Here is a 21,612-nt window from a genome sequence, read left to right as displayed (position 1 = left end):
ACAATAGTCCGGTACCTTACGATAACAAATGTTGTGGTCAGACGTGTTTAAACTTGTTTTATTTATGCTGTTAAACATATAATAAGTGAGGAAGTCATAGTCGATTGAAGTGTATTTTTAATTTCTGCGAAATGAAAGATAACTATTAAAGAAATGCAAAGTTGAAAAGGAATAAAAATAGGTTAGTTTATTGAAATAATTTTCGTAGTAACTTTTGGTGGATAGACCCTACTAAAGTAATTTTAAACGAACTGGGACCGCAATATTTCATTATATATATATATATATATATATATATATATATATATATATATATATATATATATATATATATATATTTGGTGTTTCGCACCCAGGGCATTACTGAGATTAGTTCGAGGGAATAGTAAAATTATCTTACATAAGTAAAAAAAAACAATCTGCCAAAAAGGATTTTATTTTATTACAGAATAACAAGGAAGTCTATTCAAGAAAGTTAAAATGAATATTCCAAAAAACGAAGATAGCCTTTGTGCTAGAGGAAATGATAATATTATGACATCTGAGTCAACATAGAATGTAATCGATCTCATACGACAACTCGGGCAGCAAATGAATTCAATGACGCAACAGCTAAATGACAAAATGGAACCAAATACGTAAACAGCTAACTCAACAAACTGGAACTAAGTGTCCAACAGCTAAAAAAGAAAATGGACCAAACTACACAACAGTTAAACGTCAAATGAGAACAAACTTATGCTAAACTAGGAATATTTTTTTTTACAATTCTCAGGCTGTTAGGAGCTCTGTTAAGGTAATAGAAACTCAGGTTAATGAACATTCGCATCACAAGACTCCAAGAAGAAGTACAAACTCTAAAGGAGAATTTTCAAATGGTAGATAGCAATCATAATCCTATTGTGAATCTAGTAGGTCTCGAAGCTAATATCATTAAAATCAACTTGGTGAAGAATCTAGGCATCCACAGGAACGATATTTTGGTATAGAAGACATGGGTTCTACTTCCACGAGTGAAGATTAGGAAAGAAGAGCAATACGGAGTACAGAAGCTCATGTGCAGCTGGATGTTTATGCTCACGTAAATAATAACAAATTAAGGAAGTTTGAAACACATTTTAAATTTACTGAAATAAGATCCATTACAAAATTTAGTGGAAGTTCTGATGATACTCCACCTAGCACATTTTCTGAAAAATTGGAATCTGAGTGCAATTTGATAGATGTCGATAGGTCTAGTATTCTTAAAATTTTACCTCATATTTTATTACCGCAGTGTTCTGCATGATTTAAGGCTATACAGAGTAACTTACGCACTTATGGTGATTTTAAAGACCACTAATAACACATTTTAAGAACGATTTTGTTCTAGCTAATACGGACGTTCAGATAAGGAATAGGAGTTTTGATTCAAAAGTAGATAAAAGCATTACTGATTTTCTTATTACTGCTTATAATGATCTGAAATTGTTGAATCCTTTTCAACCGAAATCACGTATCATCGCCTATATACGTATGCTTTTATCTTACAAATTAGAGCAAATACTTATATCTTCTCAATGCATTAATTTTAATCATCTCCTTGTTATAGTATAAAATTTTGAAAATCAAATGGTGATGCAACATAGTTCAAGCAACAATCAAGTTAACCAATTATCTGTGCGAAACATAAATGTTAAGAGAGGTAATAGCAGTAGTTTGAGAAGCAACAGATTTCCTCATAATAACAGGAATAACTAAACCGAATTTTTCAAAAATAGAAATTGAGATACTTCAAATTTCAAAAATAATAAGTACATTAGATTTCATTCTTCACGTAATTATAGATTCCGTAACAATTCTAAAGATTGCAGAAATCTACGATATATATATATAGAAATAATAAATTCAATAGTATGGAAAATATTAGGCATGAAACTGCGGTACAGTGTGATCTAATCCACTCATTCAGTAACATTACTTGATGCTAGACGTAGCTGCGTGGATCATAACGGCTTCAGTAACTTATTCTTACAGCTGCAAGAACAATTGTATACACTATTGTAATAATACTTGAAATTCTTTTGTTATTTTTTTTCTAAAATGTATTTCTATAATGAAATTTAAATTATGTAAATATATGGCAGCTGTTATTGATCGTTACATGATAGTGTAGAGGACACTTGTTTACGTGATAATGAATTCGCTTGCTAATAAATTATAATTTTAAAAAATTTCTACAGGAGGATTTTTTCTATTGTAAGGAACGATAAAGCACCTTACACATCTTGACGCAGTGTTAATTTTATTTCAAAAATTGTAATTTACGTTGATTTACGTTCACACTTAATACTGATTTGTTTATGATTTTTTTTTAAAGAAATCAACTTTTATATATTCTTTGCGCCCGAAGAAGAACTCGAACTATTATAAATGTTGCATTCTTTCTTTGAGTTGCATGTCAACTTTATTTGGCTTCTTTAAATAACTAAGGATATTGCTGTGGACCAACTGCTAATTGTAATTCATAAATGCTGTTTGTTGATATGCCTATATGATTTGAATGAAATAATGGAGCATAATTTGTAAATATGAATATAAAATAAGAAGTAATTTTAATATATTGAAAGGAAAAATGAAACGTTAATATACAGGGCCATTCAATCAGTTAGAAAACTTTATGTAACACTAATTATCATGTTATGGTCCACAATTGTTTACTAATTTACAGAAAAAATTAATAATTCCCATTAGTTCGGGAGCCATTCATGCAACGATAACGTTTATATATATATATATATATATATATATATATATATATATATATATATATATATATATATATATATATATATATATATATTTCTAGAGAAACAAGGATAATAGTCCGGTACCTTATGATAACAAGTGTTGTGGCCAGACTTGTTTAAACTTGTTTTCTTTATACTGTTAAATATAATAAGGAAGCCATAGTTGATTAAAGTGTACTTTAATTTCCGTGAAATGAATCATAAGTATTAAGGAAATACAATGTTTAAAAGGAATAAAGATACAGTAATTTAATTTATTGATTAAATATTATTGTGGTAAATTTTGGTGAATACTAAAGTATTTTTACACGAACTGGGAACGCAAAATTTAATCATATGTGTGTACTACATTACATATATGATACTATCAACTAAACAATCTTCTTGTCATAAATCCGCTTTAGAGGGGACCTTAAGTATGCACTTTTTAAAAAATTAATTCTGTGATTTTTTTCTGAATGTACTTTTTTCCATTTTATTTCGAGTAGTTGACTTGTAAAAGGGAAGAATCATATTTAAAGTTTAGCTTTAATTTTGTTAATATATTATAGGATTCACAAAATATAAACTTACAACAATTATTATGTGCAGATGCAGATAGATATGTAAAGGATGCGGGTGTGGATTAAGATGTTGCGGATGCAGGTATGGATTGAGATGTTACGGATGCGGGTATGGATTGAGATGTTACGGATGCACATATAATATTATATATCCGCACCGGCCATTAGTCATAGAATTCTGAGTTCTACTCATAACTCTCAATATTCATTCTGTTTTCCCTAAGCTTCCTCAAATTTAAATGACAGAATTTTGCTCCCTCTGGAACTGCTCAAGAATTTAAGGGCTGCAGGAAAAGAATAGTAAACGAATTTGGGTGATAAAATCAGCAAGGAAGAAATATAATAAGGAAGCATCATGCTAGAAACTGTGACTGGCATACCTTCTATTCATTACGTATAGCACAGCCGATCTCTAGGTTATGCGTCCAAGTTAAACATATCTATTTTCAGAGATGCTGTCAGTTCAATATAAACACTTATGCATAGTTGTAAAAAGAACATCCTTCCTTTGATTTTTAATTTACGTCTAAGCCCTTTCTACTCCTGACCAACAAAAATTATCGTGATGGAGCATTCACCTAATTCACCAGATTTGGCTCCTGTGACTTTTTTAATTTCCAAAATCTAGCATAAAGGGAACTAATTATACCTCAGTTATAGATGTTCAAGCTAAAACGAAGAATCTCCTGAAGGGCCTTCCAGAAACCTCGTTCTAGGAAAGTTACCAGCTAATAGTAGCACCGAATGAAGAAGTATGTGAATACTGAAGGGGACTTAGAAGGTGATAACACAACAGAGAACTAATTTTGTAAGTACATTGATTTGTTGAAATATTCTTTTCTCACACTTTATAACATAGGAACCAAAGGCCTCCATCATAATATTTAATGCTTAATTTGATCTATATCGGATAAGTTCGGTTTAACTCCGTATTGTATACATTGATTTTTCCAGGAAAAATTGAATAAAGAACTATAAGCGATTTTAACTCTACTCAAAGTTCCTTACATTCCTTCACGTCTTTAAATTGTCTCTAGAATTACAATTTATACGTTTAACAGAAAATTTTCGTAAATATTCCCTTTTTGATACAAACTTACCTCGTCTTTCTTTTTCAATGCTTGTATGCGATTTTGAAGACATTTAAGCGGTACACCACACTTTTCAGCAGCTATCTGCTCTGTTAATGTACCATTTCTAACGCTCATAACTGCATATTTCATTTTATTTTCGTCCCATTTTCCTTTCTCTCTCGTTGTTCCTTTAGCTTTTCGCATTTTTGCAATACTGCCTGGAAGCAAAATTATAACACAATCAGTACACTTTACCATATTACAGTAATTCTGCATATCCGAAGGTAAAAATATTTCTTTGTATTGTCTCATTATCTTTGCATGGTAACGGTTGGTACTATTTTGCTCCTGAATAATCCGTATGACTGTATGTTGTATGATCTTCAAGTATAAGAACTATACATTTTGCAATACATATGTAGGTTGTACGTCACCACAGAAGGGAAACACTATAAAATTTGTTTGCATCACATTAAGCAACCCTAAGTTATTAAATGGAAGTCCCTTTATATTGGAAGATAAGTGTATAGTATTCAAATAAAATTCGTTAATCAAACGTTAGTCGCACTATTAGAGTCATATTAGCTCTGTACTAAGGAGGGTGTACTATTTGGTATTCAGAGTCTGCTTGAAGTTCAACAAATAAGTTGATTTGGAAATGATTAACTAATCTTTACTCCAATATCTGGTGTGAGAAAAATGTGGAAACGACGGTAATCTAGACATGCGCATGCATAGTTTGTAAAAATGAAAATATATGAAATACGAAATTCAAAATATTTTGTTTGTGGTTTGACATCAAAATCGAAATAAGGTTATAATGAATGTATTCATTTGTGACGGATGTATTTATGAGGGGAAAATGTAGAAATCAATTAATATTGGAGACAGAAGGATTATGTTGTAATTATAAGAGAAAATAACTTATCGATCAGTTGTATGTATTCCCCAAAAAACTGGAAATTTTCTACTCACGTCACACTGTTCACTTTAAGAAACAGTTCTGCTATTGTAGAGGACTGGAGTTAATAGCTGCTTCATAGTTAGCTCACTCGATAAGATAAAAGAAAAGACAGAAAGATAACTAATAAATTGCTTTTGTATTCTCATAATGTAAGTTTATTGTGGCTAAACCAGGGTACCCTCTGCTCTAAATTAATTAGTCACATCTAATTAACTTACATTATTCAACTACTACCTGCTAATCAAAGATTCTGAATACACTTCTGATAACCAATCATTAGTCAAATCCTTAGTATTTCGCTAATCATACTTCAAAACAACTCTGCGTAAGGCCCAAAATATCTTTATAGTTACTAAGGGTTCCTCTATAGATCTGACAAATTCGACAGCATCCGATTTCTTCTGAAGACTAACCTTAAGCTCTTCTCCCACGCGGAAGCAGACATCCTACGATTTTAATTTCTCTGTTCTGTTGCTCCAAGTTTATAATAGCAATCATCCCATATTTGTGATACTAGATAAAAAAAAACTGTTTCATCTGTAAATCATGTGTTTTCTCTAGTTGGTCGCCTTGTTAATTACACCTGCGTCATTTGTATCCAGATAAAGTACAAAGTGTCAAAAATCTCATACAAGAAAATCACAATATCTATTCACGATTCCCAGCGAGTAATAAGCGTAAAATTTTGAAGGACCTAGGCTGTGGTTTCCTTATATGCAACAATATGATTCGAGGCCCTAAAAAGGATGTTCTTAACGGAAAGATAAACTGGCTAGCAATACATATTCGCCCCTAAGTAATTCACTAACCCTATGCTGGGGATTTGTTAAATAAGGTACATATTTTAAATTTGAAAACATAGGTTTTAGTTAGTTGACCGCTGAAACCATATCTAATCCTTAACCACGAAAGACATTTTTTTATAAACTTCATTATTAAGTGTTTTTTTAATAATGTTTTTAAACGATTAATTATGGTTCTCGTACTGCATTGATGTATCTTATACAGGGTGATTCTTTATAGAGCTTACAACTTCAATCAGATATAATTCTTTATTGGAACCACATACAGACTTCGTTTACAAGTCATTATACTGCAAAACACTTCAAGCTATTTGTGACAAATCCATTATGGTTCAATGTGTGCACCTGCGGTCATCCTGGACACATCCCAACGAAAGTCGATTTCCTGTCAAACAGTAGCCAGCATTTCGGAGGTATCGTCCGCGATGGCTGTTGTGATACGATGTTTCAGTTCATTAACATCATCAGGTAGGGGAGGGGCGTATCTGTACACCTTATCTTTCACAAACCCCCTCAGAAAGAAGTCAAGTGGCACGTGTAATCTGCAGTCCGTGGCGGCCAGGCAGTTGGTCCGCCACGACCTATCCACTTATCTGGGAAACGCATACGTCTATCAGGTAATGAGGCGGGGCGCCATCTTCCCACCATAAGCGGCCATCGTGATCATCTTTGTCTAAATGTGGAACAAGGAAATTATAGAGCATATAAGGATAGACGATATCGGTGATCGTACTCTCAGAAAAGAAGGACGGCCCGTACACCTTTTCTCTGGAAACAGCTCAAAACACGTTCACTTTGGGGTTGTCACGAAATAGCTCCACGTTCGCATGTGGATTTTCCGTGCCTAACTACGACAATTGTGTGTGTTGACTCGGCCGGAAAGGTGAAAAGTTGATTCGTCACTGAATACCACATTGTTCAAGAATGACTCATCACCACTAATGCGATCCAATATGGTAACATATTTCATGTCGGGCATGTTTATCTGCTTCACTCAGTGCTTGAACCAAGGACAATCTGTATGACTTCATGGACAAACGTCAACGCAATACACGCCAAAAATGAGGTATGAGGGATACCAGTTTCTTGTGATGCATGTCGTATAGATTTTCGAGGACTGCGGACAAAATTCTCCCTAACTGCTTCCACCACATTGTCAGTAACGGGTGAGCGCCCTGGAGCCTGTTTCAACAAATGTTTGGTGCCATTTGTACACTGTTGGTCTGTTGGGTTGTTCCTTGCCGTATTGTGTGCGAAACGTACGATGTACACTAGTTGTTGACTTCGTTTCTTCAAACCAAAACACGCACTTCGCTCATTCCTTCATTTTCACCGACTGACCGGTGGCGCCGCATGTGGTCAACTCCGCAACTACTCACTATGTGAGTCAAACTTGACGTGTTTTGCAGTACATAAAAACCAAGTGTGTATGTGGTTCCAATAAAGAATTATAACTGATTGAAGTTGTAAACCCTACAAAGGTTTGCCCTGTATAATTATAAACTTTGATTGTCTCTACAAGCATCATACGTTGGAGATTAAATGTAGATAATCTATAAAAATTTCACGTATTTTTTCTGGTTCTTCTAGGTAAATAATCTGAGGTTATGATACGAATCTCATGTTGGTACAAATTCTGTTCAAACATTCAGTATAAACTAACTTCAATCCCTTCCGTAAATTATAACAAACAATCGGGATTTCCACTATTTTTATTTGTTTTAATTTAAGAGAACACAAAAATAAATAAATAAACATTTATTTCTTTTATGCAATATTAAGGAAGGAAATGGTCTTTGAAGAGAACTTTCATCATCTCCCACTCAAAATGATCCCGCGCCATGTTTCTCCATAAATGACCTTAATGGTGTCCACGAGTATTGAAGGTCTAAGTGGTTATCTGGATATAGAGCAATTAGAGTGAGTTTGATTTTGTCTTTAATGGCTTATTGTAAAACTGCACGTATAATAATTTGCTTTCTACCAACTGTGTTAAAGCAATGTCACTGTTTTCAAATAATAAAGTAATAATTCTTACTCGTATTATAGCATACATGACTGAATTGAGTGGGTTTGGTCAAGCACACTACGTTCTCCCAATTTTTACAAATAGAGAGACAGGCTTAGAAGTACTCGACATACACATTTGTACACTTTGTTAATAAAACGATTTTTTGTTTAGCAGACAAATGATTGCTGTAGCCATAAGACTTGATCTTACACTTCATCTGAATACAACACTTCATCTATAGAATCTGGTTCTATATTTTTTCTTACAATATAGGTGGCAGTCATGAACGCCCGAAGGGGGCATGGGGCCCGCCCCCCTGGGTCACGAAAGTGTATAATGTATATTTCCAGCACTTGGACCCGTATGGCATTTTTTTTTTTCATTCCAACCGATAGATACAAGTTCTTTTCATTTATAGGTAGCATAGTACCACGTTCTACATTTTCCGCATGTGATAATGTAGTGTGGAACTGTTCTACCTACAAACAAAAATAACGTGCCTCTAACAATAGCAATATCTGGTGGAGTGAGGAAAACGCCCATACAGGATTACATGCATGAAGATTGGATGGAAAGTTTGATCGTGTCTAAATCAATAAGGTTAGTAGTTGATACCGGTCAGAAGAGTTAGTAACCCCACTTCAGCCAATAAGTGGCTTTGCCACCCTTTCTATCTAACTACCGGCAATGATAGTTGCTATTGGTAACAGACAAAGTAACCATTTTCAGGGCCTTTGTATTCTATTCAATTCTTAAGGTGCCACTAAGATTAAATGATATTCCAATAAAAATCTTAAGATACACCGATATTGCGTACAGGTCAGTATTATTTGTCTCAGTAATTAAGAATATAAAATCAAGTGTACAAGTTGCTGTACTGTCGTAAGCTTAACTGTTGTAGTTGTAGAGTTGAAGCATACTGGTAATGAAGAGGAGTTAAAAACCGGCAAAAAGAGCACTACTCTTCTGCTGTTTTTGGAAGAAATTCAGCTCTGACATATATTTTTAAATTCCTCTCAAATTTTGATGAGTGCCTTAACGTAATTCTGAATGATATAAATAGTCATCAAAAATGACTGCTTGGATACTTCCTACTTGTTGTATTATCATCACAAATAATTAGAGTACAACCGCATGGTAAATATTTGAAATGTGTTTGACGCAAATAGTAAACTTTGAACATACAGGTCTACTTTTGGTGCACCACTAGAAAGAATTGAAAAATTATAATTTTTTCACTGATTTCCTCCTTATTGTTTACTAAAAGGTTTTTGCTGGACGACATGAAAATATCTCTCTTCGCATAGATAAAATTCAAGGGAGCCACCAGAAGAAATTGTTGAAAAATTACAATTCTTTTACAATTTGTGTCTAAATACGACTTTCGGATGTGTAGCATAAAAACTACAGTGCAAGAAACAAAGAAACCTGTGCTAGGTGGCAACTAAAAAGTACGAATGCTACCTAACCGAGTCGAAGCAGGGCGAAGCTGGTGGACCTGTGTATTAGCGCGGGATTGCGTACGAATGGAGCAAATGAGTCAGCGATGGTGAGTATGCGTCCTGGGAATGGTTGTGGAAAGAAGTGAGTTGTGGCAATGACACGATTTTCAATGGCACTTGTGATGGTATCATACTAGTAACGCTGTTTTATGACCGAAAAACTTTAGAGATTTTGGATAGGGAATATACGTTTAACACAATCATACAAAAAAAATTTATATGCAGTGGACCCCAGGGAATGGATTCGATGTATCTTGCTATGCCGAATCCAAATTTCGAAATTCAGGACGATTGACCGTGTCCGTGAATTTTGTTTTATGGTTGAAAAACGAGAGGGACTTTGGATAGGGAAAGACAGATTTTTCGGCAATAATACAAACTTGACAGAGTCAACTGTCCTGGGGTTTCGAAATTTGGATTCACCGTAACAAAATACATCGAATCCATACCATGGGGTCCACTGTACAGAACTTTTTTTTCTAGTACGGCTGTTTTACGTGTGTATTCCGTATCCAAAATTGCTAAGGTTTTTCGCCCATAAACAAAATTGATACGATCAATCATTCTGGGGTTTCAAAATTTGAATTCACCGTAACAAAATACATCGAACCCATATCCTGGAGTATATTGCACAGAACGACACAGCGAAATACTCAATATTGAAGGGTCCACAATATTTGGGCGCGAAACCTTTGGACGCAAAACCTATTACACAAATAGGTTTACCTACCTACATATACTGTATTTCACAACTAGAACCCGGATGTTTAGGCACCAAAATATGAAAATAGGTTCTGGAAATTTCGAAAAACTTCCATAATAATTTTGCAAAAACTAAAAGTAACATCTTGAACACAGCAAAGTTCCTGTACATCATGCACAACCTATCTCTACCAGTTGACAAAAAAGGAAGGAATTGCAGCAAACTCTCGACTATTCGATTCTCTAGTATCCGATCTCCGTACTGTGCGACTTAGTTTTGAAATAATTTTTTTTAATAATTAATTTTTTTAATATGTAATTTGTGTAAAAAATTTTGTTTATGTTTACTTATTTTAAAGATGTGACTTAAAATGTGTGCAATACTGTACATATTTTCATTTTTGCATTTTCTTTTTCTATAATAAATTATTAAAGTGCATGGTACAAAACATAAATTTTTTTATTAAATACTGGCCTGTACCAAGAGGTCAGAAAAAATGAATAAGGAGGGCTAGTTTTGAAATAAAAATGATGTTTTTAATGTTAGGTATGAGTTGTTCAGGAAGTGAGTATTTTTTTCAATGCTTTTTTGTTATTCGATATGCCCGTTAGGCCGGATAGTTGACTATTGTATTAACAGAAAGTTATGTCAGATTTCATAAAAATAGGCACTAACTATACATTGAAATAGGAAGAGTGGTGCAAATAATGTTTATTGTAGGCAGCCTGTGATACCCCAAAATAAACTTCTGTCCTTTATAAGATATCTAACATAAAGGAACGATATTGGTCGAATTGGCGGTTTATCAACGCACTTCGGAAGACATAAAAAAGCAGGACTTACTGTACGAGACAATGCTTCGAGGAGGAGACCCTTTAAAGGAAAGAAGAAAATATATTCAGGCAGATAAAATAATTCGCGCTATTGTACAGAATTTTGAAACTGTTGATATTGTAGAATCTTGCTGGGTATGGCCCATAATTCCGTCTTGTAATGATAATGTCATCTTAAATGTAACATAAGATTTTTCATTCTGCATTATACAAAAATTTACTAGAACTAAACTAGGCCTAAGCATTTAATGCAACTGAGACTTCCAGTGACTACTTACCATATGGCATAATATAACGTAAGGAAAATTTAGTTTTTCAAGATTTTTAAAAGAAAATTGGGGTCAAATTTCATCTTTTTGAATTTCTTAAGTTGTGCAGTTATTTTTTATAACAGAGTTTTTGTGATATTAGTGCCTATTTTGAAGGCTTTTACTCTGAAAACAACCGGGTTCTCGTTATGAAAAACATTATAACCCATTTTAAGTAGATTGCGCCCAAACATCTTGCTCCGATATTGAATTCATATTATATTAAAGAGCATATCAGAGCCTGTAATAATTTCACTAAAAGGCAATTAGAATACATCGGAGATAATCGTCTTTCTGCTATTATTGTACACTCGGCATCAAAAAATGCAACAGCTAACGCCGCGCAGTTAGGCCACCCAATATACACTTTCTTATCTCATAATCGTGTCAGATAAAGAAACCCCCTCTCTCTCCTCCTTTCTTCTCTTTCATACTAAAACTAACTAACAACATGAGCGCAATTCTAATTTCAAACTACACATGTATTAGTTTCGATAAAATTAAATAACAAAACCGATCCGAAACAAGATTCATAAGTTGATGTGGGAGAAACTGAAACACATGCAATGAAAAATTCAAAACAATGGATGTCTATTACATAGAGATTCAGAAATGAGACAGAGAGAGAAGAGGAGAGAAGGAACGAATAGAGAGAACAGTTAAAAATGTGGAATTCAAACGTAGCAAGAAAAGTATCTAACATTATAAAGTTCCATTTCCAGAAATCCAACAGTAATATAGAAATAACGTTTGTTTTTACATATTTTTCAGAAATATTCAATATATAGAGGATGTTCTAAACGTTCATTAAGTCACTTTCATACGGGATAGCATATTCGATTTTCACTAGAACTGTAGATCTCCGAGACACATCTAGGATAATGTGAAAAGTTAAACACACATGCTTTGTTTCCGCGTAGTTCGATTGCAAATTCGGTAGTGTTCATTGCACATACTGATTCAAAATACATTCTAATAAGCCCAGTAGGTAGCGTTGATCATATCCTACATTTCAGACTACTAATGCAAACTGAACAAAAAGAACAAACGAAACGAAAAGAAAAAGGAAGAAAGAAAGAGAAAATTTAATGAGTGCTATTTTGCTGCTAAATTTATATCAGAAATTCCCTATATTAAAAGTTCAAACTGTATCGTAATGAAAAGTTACAAATGCTCGAAAGAAAAAGTTTATCTTTCGCATAGATGTAGCATAGATGAATTTTTTCGATACGGAGTGTACAAAACACTTCGTTTCATTCTCATATGCTCTCAATAAGCCAATGTATTACATATTGTAAAGTCATTGCAATACACCTAAGGGAAAAGGTATACACCTGCAATTTCAGGAAAACAATCGATGTGTTCGATATTTAGACCTATCACCAATAAAAGCAATTTGTTCTACTGAAGGAAGCCATATACTAGTAACAATTGAAAATAAATTACTATTTGTAAGTACATACAATCGAATATAATATAAATTATATATATTTAATATATGATATCGTCGCTGCGCCTCGAAGAACCACTATGAGTTTAAAACTACAACTTTTCAGGAGAAGTAAGAAACGTTCCAAACTCTTAAAATTTTGCCAAATATGCACGAAAAATATAATAAAATTGGTTCTTCTCATATTATGTACTGGACATTGTTGCAGCTTACTTAAACAATATTATATTCAGTGTTACCAGACCGATCAGTTGAAAAAGCAGAAGATTCGAATATAAAAAAACAGGAGAAAGCAGTAGACACATAAAGTGGCGGTATTTGAGTGCAAATGCAGGGGACCAAAAAATGGCCATTATTAAGGGGACAGCGGTCAAAATAAGAGGTCCAGAATTCATTATTACTTTAATTTCAAAATAAAACAATACATACACAACATAAATTTGAATTTTAATTAGTTCAAAATAAGAGCTGTCGATCGTGGAAAAGTGATCTAAGCTACTCTTCCAACCAGGGGTAAAATGGTCCTGAAATAGTAGGGTGACGCATGATAGGCCGTAGGCCGTCCTCCTTGCCTATGTTTATTTACTGTAATTTTTTAGGAAGTGGGGGACACCATAGATATTTTTAGAAGTGTGGTAACGGCATCCCCCAGCATACACCTCACTTTTACCCTGCTTCCAACCCAAGTCCCAATCTAAACAACACTTACTCGTAAATCTTACAGTAAGTCATAAAGATCGTCAACCATCATGCATATACAAGATGACATATAGTTGTATCCTTGTATTCATATTATATACATCAAAACTCCATAACTATTTGCGCTACAGAACTTTGTGTATAGATACAGAGAAATTTCCTCTTTTTATGTAAGAAAAATGAAAATTCAATATTAACAATAACATATTTCTTAAACTTCTCGAAGTAAGGAAAAAGCAGAAGATTGTTCACTTTTCATTTTCATTCACAGTAGATCAGTAGAACGTAGAAAAAGCAGGAGATCTCCTGCAAAATCAGTAGCTCTGGCAACACTGATTATATTACTATTTTTGTGTTTACGTAGCGCATGTCGGTTAATCTTTTGAGCATTTATAAGCCCATACAGGATCAATTCGTACGTAAAGAGAACTTGAAGCCCTTACTTTCAATCTATTATTTTTCGTTGGTGTGGCGAAACAATTGAATATTCACTGATCACATTACAAGATAACCTACGTGACAGATTTCAGGTTTATTTGCACGGCATAACTCATTTCCGACAAAAATGTTACATAGTGGTTCGTCGAGGCGCAGCGACGATATTTATAATACAGTCGAAACCGGTTATAACAACTCTGAAGAGGCCGCAAATTTAAGGTCGTTATACCCGACAGCCGCACAAAGCGGGTTTTTGTTTTCTTGCTGAAAATTTCGAATCTAAATTTTAAGCTGTGCACTTACAAGGTTAATGTGCAGAATAAAGCTAAAACTTCAGAAAAAAGCAACTCAAATACGGTACATGCAATACAATATTTGTGGAGTAGGAATGAAGAGGATTTTTCTTCTGTTTAAACAGTACGTACAGCAATAACTGCATGGTAATAAAATATAATAACTTACAATAAATGAGGAAAAAGTAAAAACAGTTTAAGTGCGATGCTTGCCTGGACTATTTAACAGACATACTAATTAGATATCTATAATATACTGAAAACAAGTGTTTCAAAATAAACCTTACATTGTTTTCAGCATCTTCAAAGACGTAACAAACAAAAATCAAAATTGAACGTTATAGCCGACGCATTTCTCCGATGTGGTAAAAATAGATCGTATTATACGATACGTCGTAATAAGCAATGTCGCACTAAGCGATTTTTTAAAATAGATTTTATATAGGATTTAGACGGGACCGTTAGATTTCGACATTATATTCAATACATCATTAAAAGCAATGTTGTTATAAACGGTTTTGACTATATATATATATATATATATATATATATATATATATATATATATATATATATATATATATATATATATATATATATATAATAGGTTCTGCTATTTTGTTTCAGGGATTCCACATGGATATAAGGAATTACTTCCGACCCAAAGATGAGGTTGCTCCAAAGTTGCTCGCTTGGGCAGTAAAAAAAAGTCAAGAAACCAATATTCCAGAAACAGTACGGCTGCCTGCGGTGGCTTCTTTAGCAACTTCTGGTTTTTTGTTTATATACAGATACTTCAGCGATACCATTAACAACTTCTTCTACTCCAGTGCACTTGACCTCAATGGAATTGACGCCATGTTTATCAAAAGATGCAGACCACACGAGCTTGCCTTCAACATCATCGATACCAGCAAGACAAACCTCGCTAGTCGCTATGCAATATATAACTTATCAAAGCTATGATTTAGATGGATATACAAATGAAGTTGGCCTTACGGATAATTTCAGATATCAGTTGCTTACTGATGCACGTGTTCGATTCTCTACTCATAACTTGAAGCAAGATACTATTGACTTCGGGAAGGGACGTAAAAGCAAACGTAGTGTTCAACACAGTTGGCTTGATGCCTACTCTTGGCTTGTGTATTCCCCTAAACTAAAAGGCGGACTGTGCAAATATTGTGTTCTGTTTAGGCCAACTCTAAAGAGAGTTTCGTTCGGAGCATTTGTTATTACGACACATCAAAATTATAAACATTTTCATGAAGATGCACGCATTCATGAAAGCAGTCAGTGGCATGTCGAGTTCATTAGTAAAGCCAAAGTCTTTCTGATTCAGTAACCTGGATGAAAGAGTGTTATAGAGAAATTAGATAAAGGGGTTACAGATAAAATAGATGAAAATCGAAAAAAGCTAAATTCCATTATTAACAGTTTAATTTTCTGCGGTATGCATGACATATCTATTCGCGGGAAAACAGCTAACCAGGGAAATTTTGAAGACCTCCTCACTTTTAGGGTTCAGTTGGGTGATAAATTACTTGAAGAACACTAACTACATCACAAAGGAAATGCGAAGTACACTTCACATCGTGTGCAAAATGAACTGATTAATATATGCGGCAGTGTTTTACAGGACGAAATAGTAAAGGAGGTTAATGAGTCAGTAGCATTTTCCCTGCTAGCAGATGAAAGTGCAGACATAAGTGGAAAGGAACAGCTATCCATCGGAGTGAGATATATCAGAAAAGAATTTAGATGCTATATAGTAAATGAAGAATTTTTCGAATTTTCGGAACTTAAGGCTCTGAATGTCGAAGGTTTAACAAATTCTTTAGTAGAATTTGTTGCAAAATTAGACCTTGACATCGATAAGTTTGTTAGATTAGGGTTTGATGGCTGCACAACAATGGCTGAGCATGAAACTGCAGTGCAAGCAAGATTAAGAGAAAAATATCCTAAGGCAGTGTACTTTCACTGTGTCTCCCATAGGTTAAATTTAGTACTAAACGACCTGAACAGCGTTGAAGAAGTCAGAAATACCGTTGGAACAGTAAAAGAAGTAACTCGATTTTTCAGAGACAGTGTTTTAAGGAGAAAAATGATATCAAACATTCCAATGTTTAGTGATACACGATGGTCTCAAAAGCACAAGTCCATTAGAATATTTAAAGAGAATTTCTTGGCAATAAAAAACGCTCTAAGTGTATTTTCAACAGATCCTTCTCTAAACCAAAACACTCAATCTAAAGCCAGCCAGCTTGACAACGCAACCTCCTCTGCTACTTCATAATTTTCCTCCATATAATTGCCAGATTCTCTTCCTACTTAGAACCAATTGTAAATAAACTTCAAGATGTTGAGTGTGATCTACATACCGTCTACAACTATATAAATACAGAGTTACATGACACATTCATTAAACACAGACAAAATGATGAAGAATTTCTAAATATTTATGAAAAAATAAGACAGATTTGTGGAGAACTTGACGTTGATTTGAAAGTACCAAGGGTGGTTAAAAGACAGACTTTACGAGCATCCATTAAGAGACACCGATGGATTATTTCAGAATAATAATATATAATAGTTACGTAGACTCATTGTTAACAACCCTGACAACACTATTCGACAAAAGGAACAAAGTGCCTTTTACTGAGGGACTTCTACATCCGCATTTGATGAAGAAGATGGGAAAAGAAAGTTTCATTAAGTGCGTTAAGAAATTAGAATAATTTTACAAAATTCAAAACTTGACAATCGAAGCAAGATTATGGTTTGACTTGTGGGATAAGAAAGAGTGCCCAGAAAAATGAGAATTCATGAACTGTTACTTGAAACTTCGTTCTACCCAGCAGTTCGGACCACGTTTATTTACTACCAGACGATCCCACCAACAACGTGCACCGTTGAACGTTGTTTCAGAACTCTTCGTCGTGTTAAAACGTGGTTGAGAAGCACGATGGGAGAAGAACGACTCTCAAGTTTGTGCCTCCTTAGTGTACATAGAGTACGGGTACGAGCCAAGGCATCTGATTTTCGAAATAAGGTACTGGATATTTTTGCGATAAACAAGAGGAAAATGCAATTCGTTTCTTCAGAAAACTCTTAGGACAATTCCTATACCTCAGGCACTTGAAGAAAAGTGGTTGTATGTCATTTTCCATTTAAACCAATATAAAATTTTGGTGTAAAAATTAGAGTAGCTAAGCTTGTAAGCAAGTGTGTGTAGTGTGCTTCATCAATTGCTTCATAGAAAAATAGACAAAAAACGCCTAAAAAGGGAAAATATTTTTAAAAATGCCTTATTTCCGGGGTTCTTGCTGTGACTTCCTCCACAATTGTACACAAATGTAAAGTTTACTGCTTGAGCTTCATATTTTTTATAATTTACTTGCTTCCAATAACACTTTTATTTTTGATGGCTCTCTTGGGCAAAAAATGGCCCTTATCAAATAAAACCTCCTTTATATACTTCTAAATAAAGTATCTATGTCATTATAGTTTCCACGCTAAGAATATATTTCCATTAAGTCCTAAATGGGTTAAAATCTATGTTGTAACATTCATTGTAGAATAGAAAAACAGACTTGCAAGACCGTTGAAGAATAAAAAGTATAAAAATTTGCTAGTTGCAAGAATTTCGTCCTATTCCCAGTACATGCATCTTGCCTAATAACTATTGTGCGTAATGGTTGTTACGCGAGAGGCATCTGCAGCGAATAGGACGAAATTCTTTCCACTAGCCATAAATCTTTATCAACCATTCTCCTACACTCTTACAAGTCTATGTTCTTGTCTATGGCCGCATGATTATAACAACAACGTAAATTTCTTATGATTTTCTTAATACAAAAAATCAACGTAATATAGCAACCAGGTAGAAGCTCCCTCTAGAAAATTTTCTTGGTGCGCCCATGGTGGCAGTACTAGCAATTACTCATCGACTTTTTGGGTGTATAATGTAACCAGTTCAATACTGCATAGGGGAAAGTATCATATAGTATTGGACCATCCCATACTTTGGAACCCCCCAATAAAATATCTGAGTGCCACTCTGCCCTCAAGCTGTTTAGCTCTATGGCATCTACCGATTGATAGGCCTATATGTCTTAATTGTATAAAACTTTGTAATTGAACTAAAATTAAAGTTATAGTGTTAATTATAAAGTTAGGCTATATCTAATTAAACATATTCCAAGGATTTGTACACCCACACGTGTTTACTATTATTGTAAACAAATAGTGGCAGAGGACGGAAGGAAATTTCATTTTCAGGAAGAGACAAAGAGGACACGGAGAACTACGGAGAAATCCGACCATCCCTCCACAGGTTCTTCCTCCAAAAGATGACTATAAAAGAGGACGTTGGAACCAAGAAGTTATTTTTTGTGGGGGAGAGTCGTCATGGTCGCTCATGTGTAGTGACAGAAGTAGTAGTGAGCACAGAAAGAAGATAGCGGTTGAAGATTTTGTCTTCGTAGAACTTCGAGATCAGATGGCCTGCAGTTTAATACTCCGGAAACCTAACGGTGCCAACTGAAGGAGTTATTTTAGAGAAGTTAGCCAGCGGCCAGTCTTTTCAGATAAGCTGCTGAGAGAAGATTTACGGAATAAAGAACTCAATAACACAACATTGACCTACACACACTGCTTTCTATGAGAAATAGACATTGTTTTTGTCGGCTGGACCCCCTATCGCAGACCAAGATTCGCACTGACCGTATAGGTTGAACAGGCTTTGCCGACAGTCGGCTGACAAGAACTCAGTATTATTCTTTTTAGTTCGCATAGAGACAAAATACACTAAAAGTAGAGCAAATAAGGTCCTTTTTTTAGCTCCATAATCCCAACATAGTTATTCGGACCTTTTTAGAGCCACACTCTCAAACATAGACCAATAACAGTCCGAGATGCCAAAGCAGAAGCAATCAGCTAAGAAGAAGGAGGGACAGCTGAACCCTACCGCAGAGAAGCCAACAAACCAAGAGGACATACAGCGCCCGGACCGTCACAGCTGAACCAGAGAATGCACAGAGTGAACTTCTACCCGTGGTAATGTACTCCGTTGGCCACAGGTTTGAGACCTCAGAGGATGTCATCAGCCAGATAAAGAAGAAAATGGACGCTTCCGGGATGGAAGTAACCCAAGTCAGAAAAAGATTTATGATAAACGTCCCCTCTCTGCTTGTTCGAGAGCTATTCCAGCGCATCTTAAACCACGAAGATTTTGGTGTCTACTGCGTGATCGACAATGGGGAGGAGGTGCCGAGCTCTGAAGAACAAGAAGTAAGTAGCCCTTTCCAGAGCCACAGAACTACACTCACGCAGGAAAACCTAACAGGTGAGAAACCAACCAGCACACAAAGAGAGAGACCAAACACAGGTGAGAAACCAAGAAGAGGATCAGCAACGACAGAAGAAGGCAGACTTGTATGCTACCCCGGCTTTTAAAGAGAAACTCGATGCTTTTAACAGAAAGTTTGCCCCAAAACCACCGCGAGCAGAAAACTCTTTTTTCACCGAGATGAGAAACAGAGAAAGTGGCCCTTTTCAGAGCCACAATGAAGAAGAAGAAGCTGGGAGCTTCAAAGAAGTAAAATCAAGAAGAAGAAAGACAGCTCAACCAGAAAGTCAGGAGAACCGGCCCTTTCCAGGCCCAGAAGAGAAAAGAAACACTGGTCCCAACTGCAAACAGAAGCCAAAAACCACAACGTTTACTTATGTAATAAAAGGGGTACCACTAGAAGAAGATTTAGAACCCATCAAACTATAGTTACGCAAACAGAGCATTGCATTCTCGAACATCATAAGAACACAATCAGCAGATGGACCACTCCCGCTACTACAGGTCTTCACAACAAATCCAGAACAGGTCCATTTTCTCATAATGCATGGAATAGACATAAAGGGAAAGCACCACAGAGTAGAAGAATCCGAAGTACAGGCAAGACCAGACCCATGCTGGAACTGTTACCAGTATGGGCACCGTAGACAGCAGTGCAACCAAAAAAGAGTTTGTTTTCGTTGTGGAAATGTACACAGTAACACCTGCAGCAAACCTATTTCAAGAATGTTCTGCGCAACTTGTGCTAGGGACGGACATCGGACCAGAAGTGGCAGCTGCCCCAAACGGCCTCGTCATGCAGATCCTCCACAGCAAACAAGGACTATCTTCACAAAGAAGCACACCGTGGAAAGTCAACATCAGGATCATCAAAATGTGACGCATACACCATAAAAAAACACAAGCCAAGACAACAAGCCAAAGAACCACAACCGCAGAGACTAGAACCAGCACCACATCACGTCAAACAATATGTTAATTAAGCCATCAAAGAAGCCACAAATAGGATCATAGTGTGTGTGTCCAGCCTACTAAGCAATGCTACAATCCGAGAAACCAGCAGACAACTAGCTAGAGATATCAAAATTGCCTCACTGAAAATCCTAAATGCACACCTACAGCCAATAACCAGTTCGAACGGATACATGTAAATACCAGATCCAGAACACATTGATCCAAAGCAAAGAAGAGAGAGGAAGAAACCGGCCAAGACAAAACCAAACCAGGCAGCAACGGAATGATGGGGAAGAAGAAGAAGCCCAAATTGCATGCTAAAAAAATAACATTATGTCCCACTAACCAAACTAGCCCAAGAAACTACAGACATCTAACATATTAACATCACACCCATCTTTTAAAGTTTGAAATATTACAGACAGTAAAATATGCTTTTTACATGTTTTTTCCACCCCTTCTTTGTGTGGTTTACCATGTAAATAACTTGAGCATGTGCATGACCGATAAAGGGGGTTTCCCTGGACTCCATGCGTTTCCGGGGTTTTCCCTCCTACTACCCAAGCCAATGGTGAGGTGAAAAATTCTTCACGCGCTTTCCTATCTTCTTTTCTACCATTCTTTCCTTCTCTAATACACACTGTCCGGTAAATGTCTTAGGATAAAACCCGCGGCGCGACACAACATTCTACACGCTGCTTTAGATTTCTAAGTGCATGTAAGAGGTGCACGTAGATATAGCTTGGTGCATCACTCAAGGGAGCGAGCTTTCTTGCTAAGGGGCCCTCTTTATCTCTAATTTATTTCCGTATTTCCGTAAGAAGTTATCAGTGCCTGGTACTGGTCATCCTCCTACAATACCTGCTCTCGAGGCTTCTA

The 21,612-nt window shown here is 35.4% G+C and overlaps 1 protein-coding gene across 1 annotated transcript in view; it reads right to left on the bottom strand.

Annotated features, from left to right (window-relative positions):
• Window positions 1–21,612, bottom strand: part of LOC145672601 (structural maintenance of chromosomes protein 6-like) — a 355,639-nt gene that overhangs the window by 295,841 nt on the left and 38,186 nt on the right. The window contains exon 3 of the mRNA XM_081741761.1: window positions 4,453–4,643. Within this exon, the coding sequence (XP_081597887.1) occupies window positions 4,453–4,643 (191 nt within the window). The remainder of the gene's footprint in view (window positions 1–4,452; window positions 4,644–21,612) is intronic.

The sequence above is a fragment of the Thermobia domestica genome, chromosome 16, assembly GCF_964235325.1.
Source record: "Thermobia domestica chromosome 16, izTheDome1.hap1.1, whole genome shotgun sequence".
Taxonomy (NCBI): Eukaryota; Metazoa; Arthropoda; class Insecta; order Zygentoma; family Lepismatidae; genus Thermobia; species Thermobia domestica.
The sequence above is the reverse complement of the archived record's forward strand: the minus strand, read 5'-3'. Positions and strand labels throughout refer to the sequence as shown.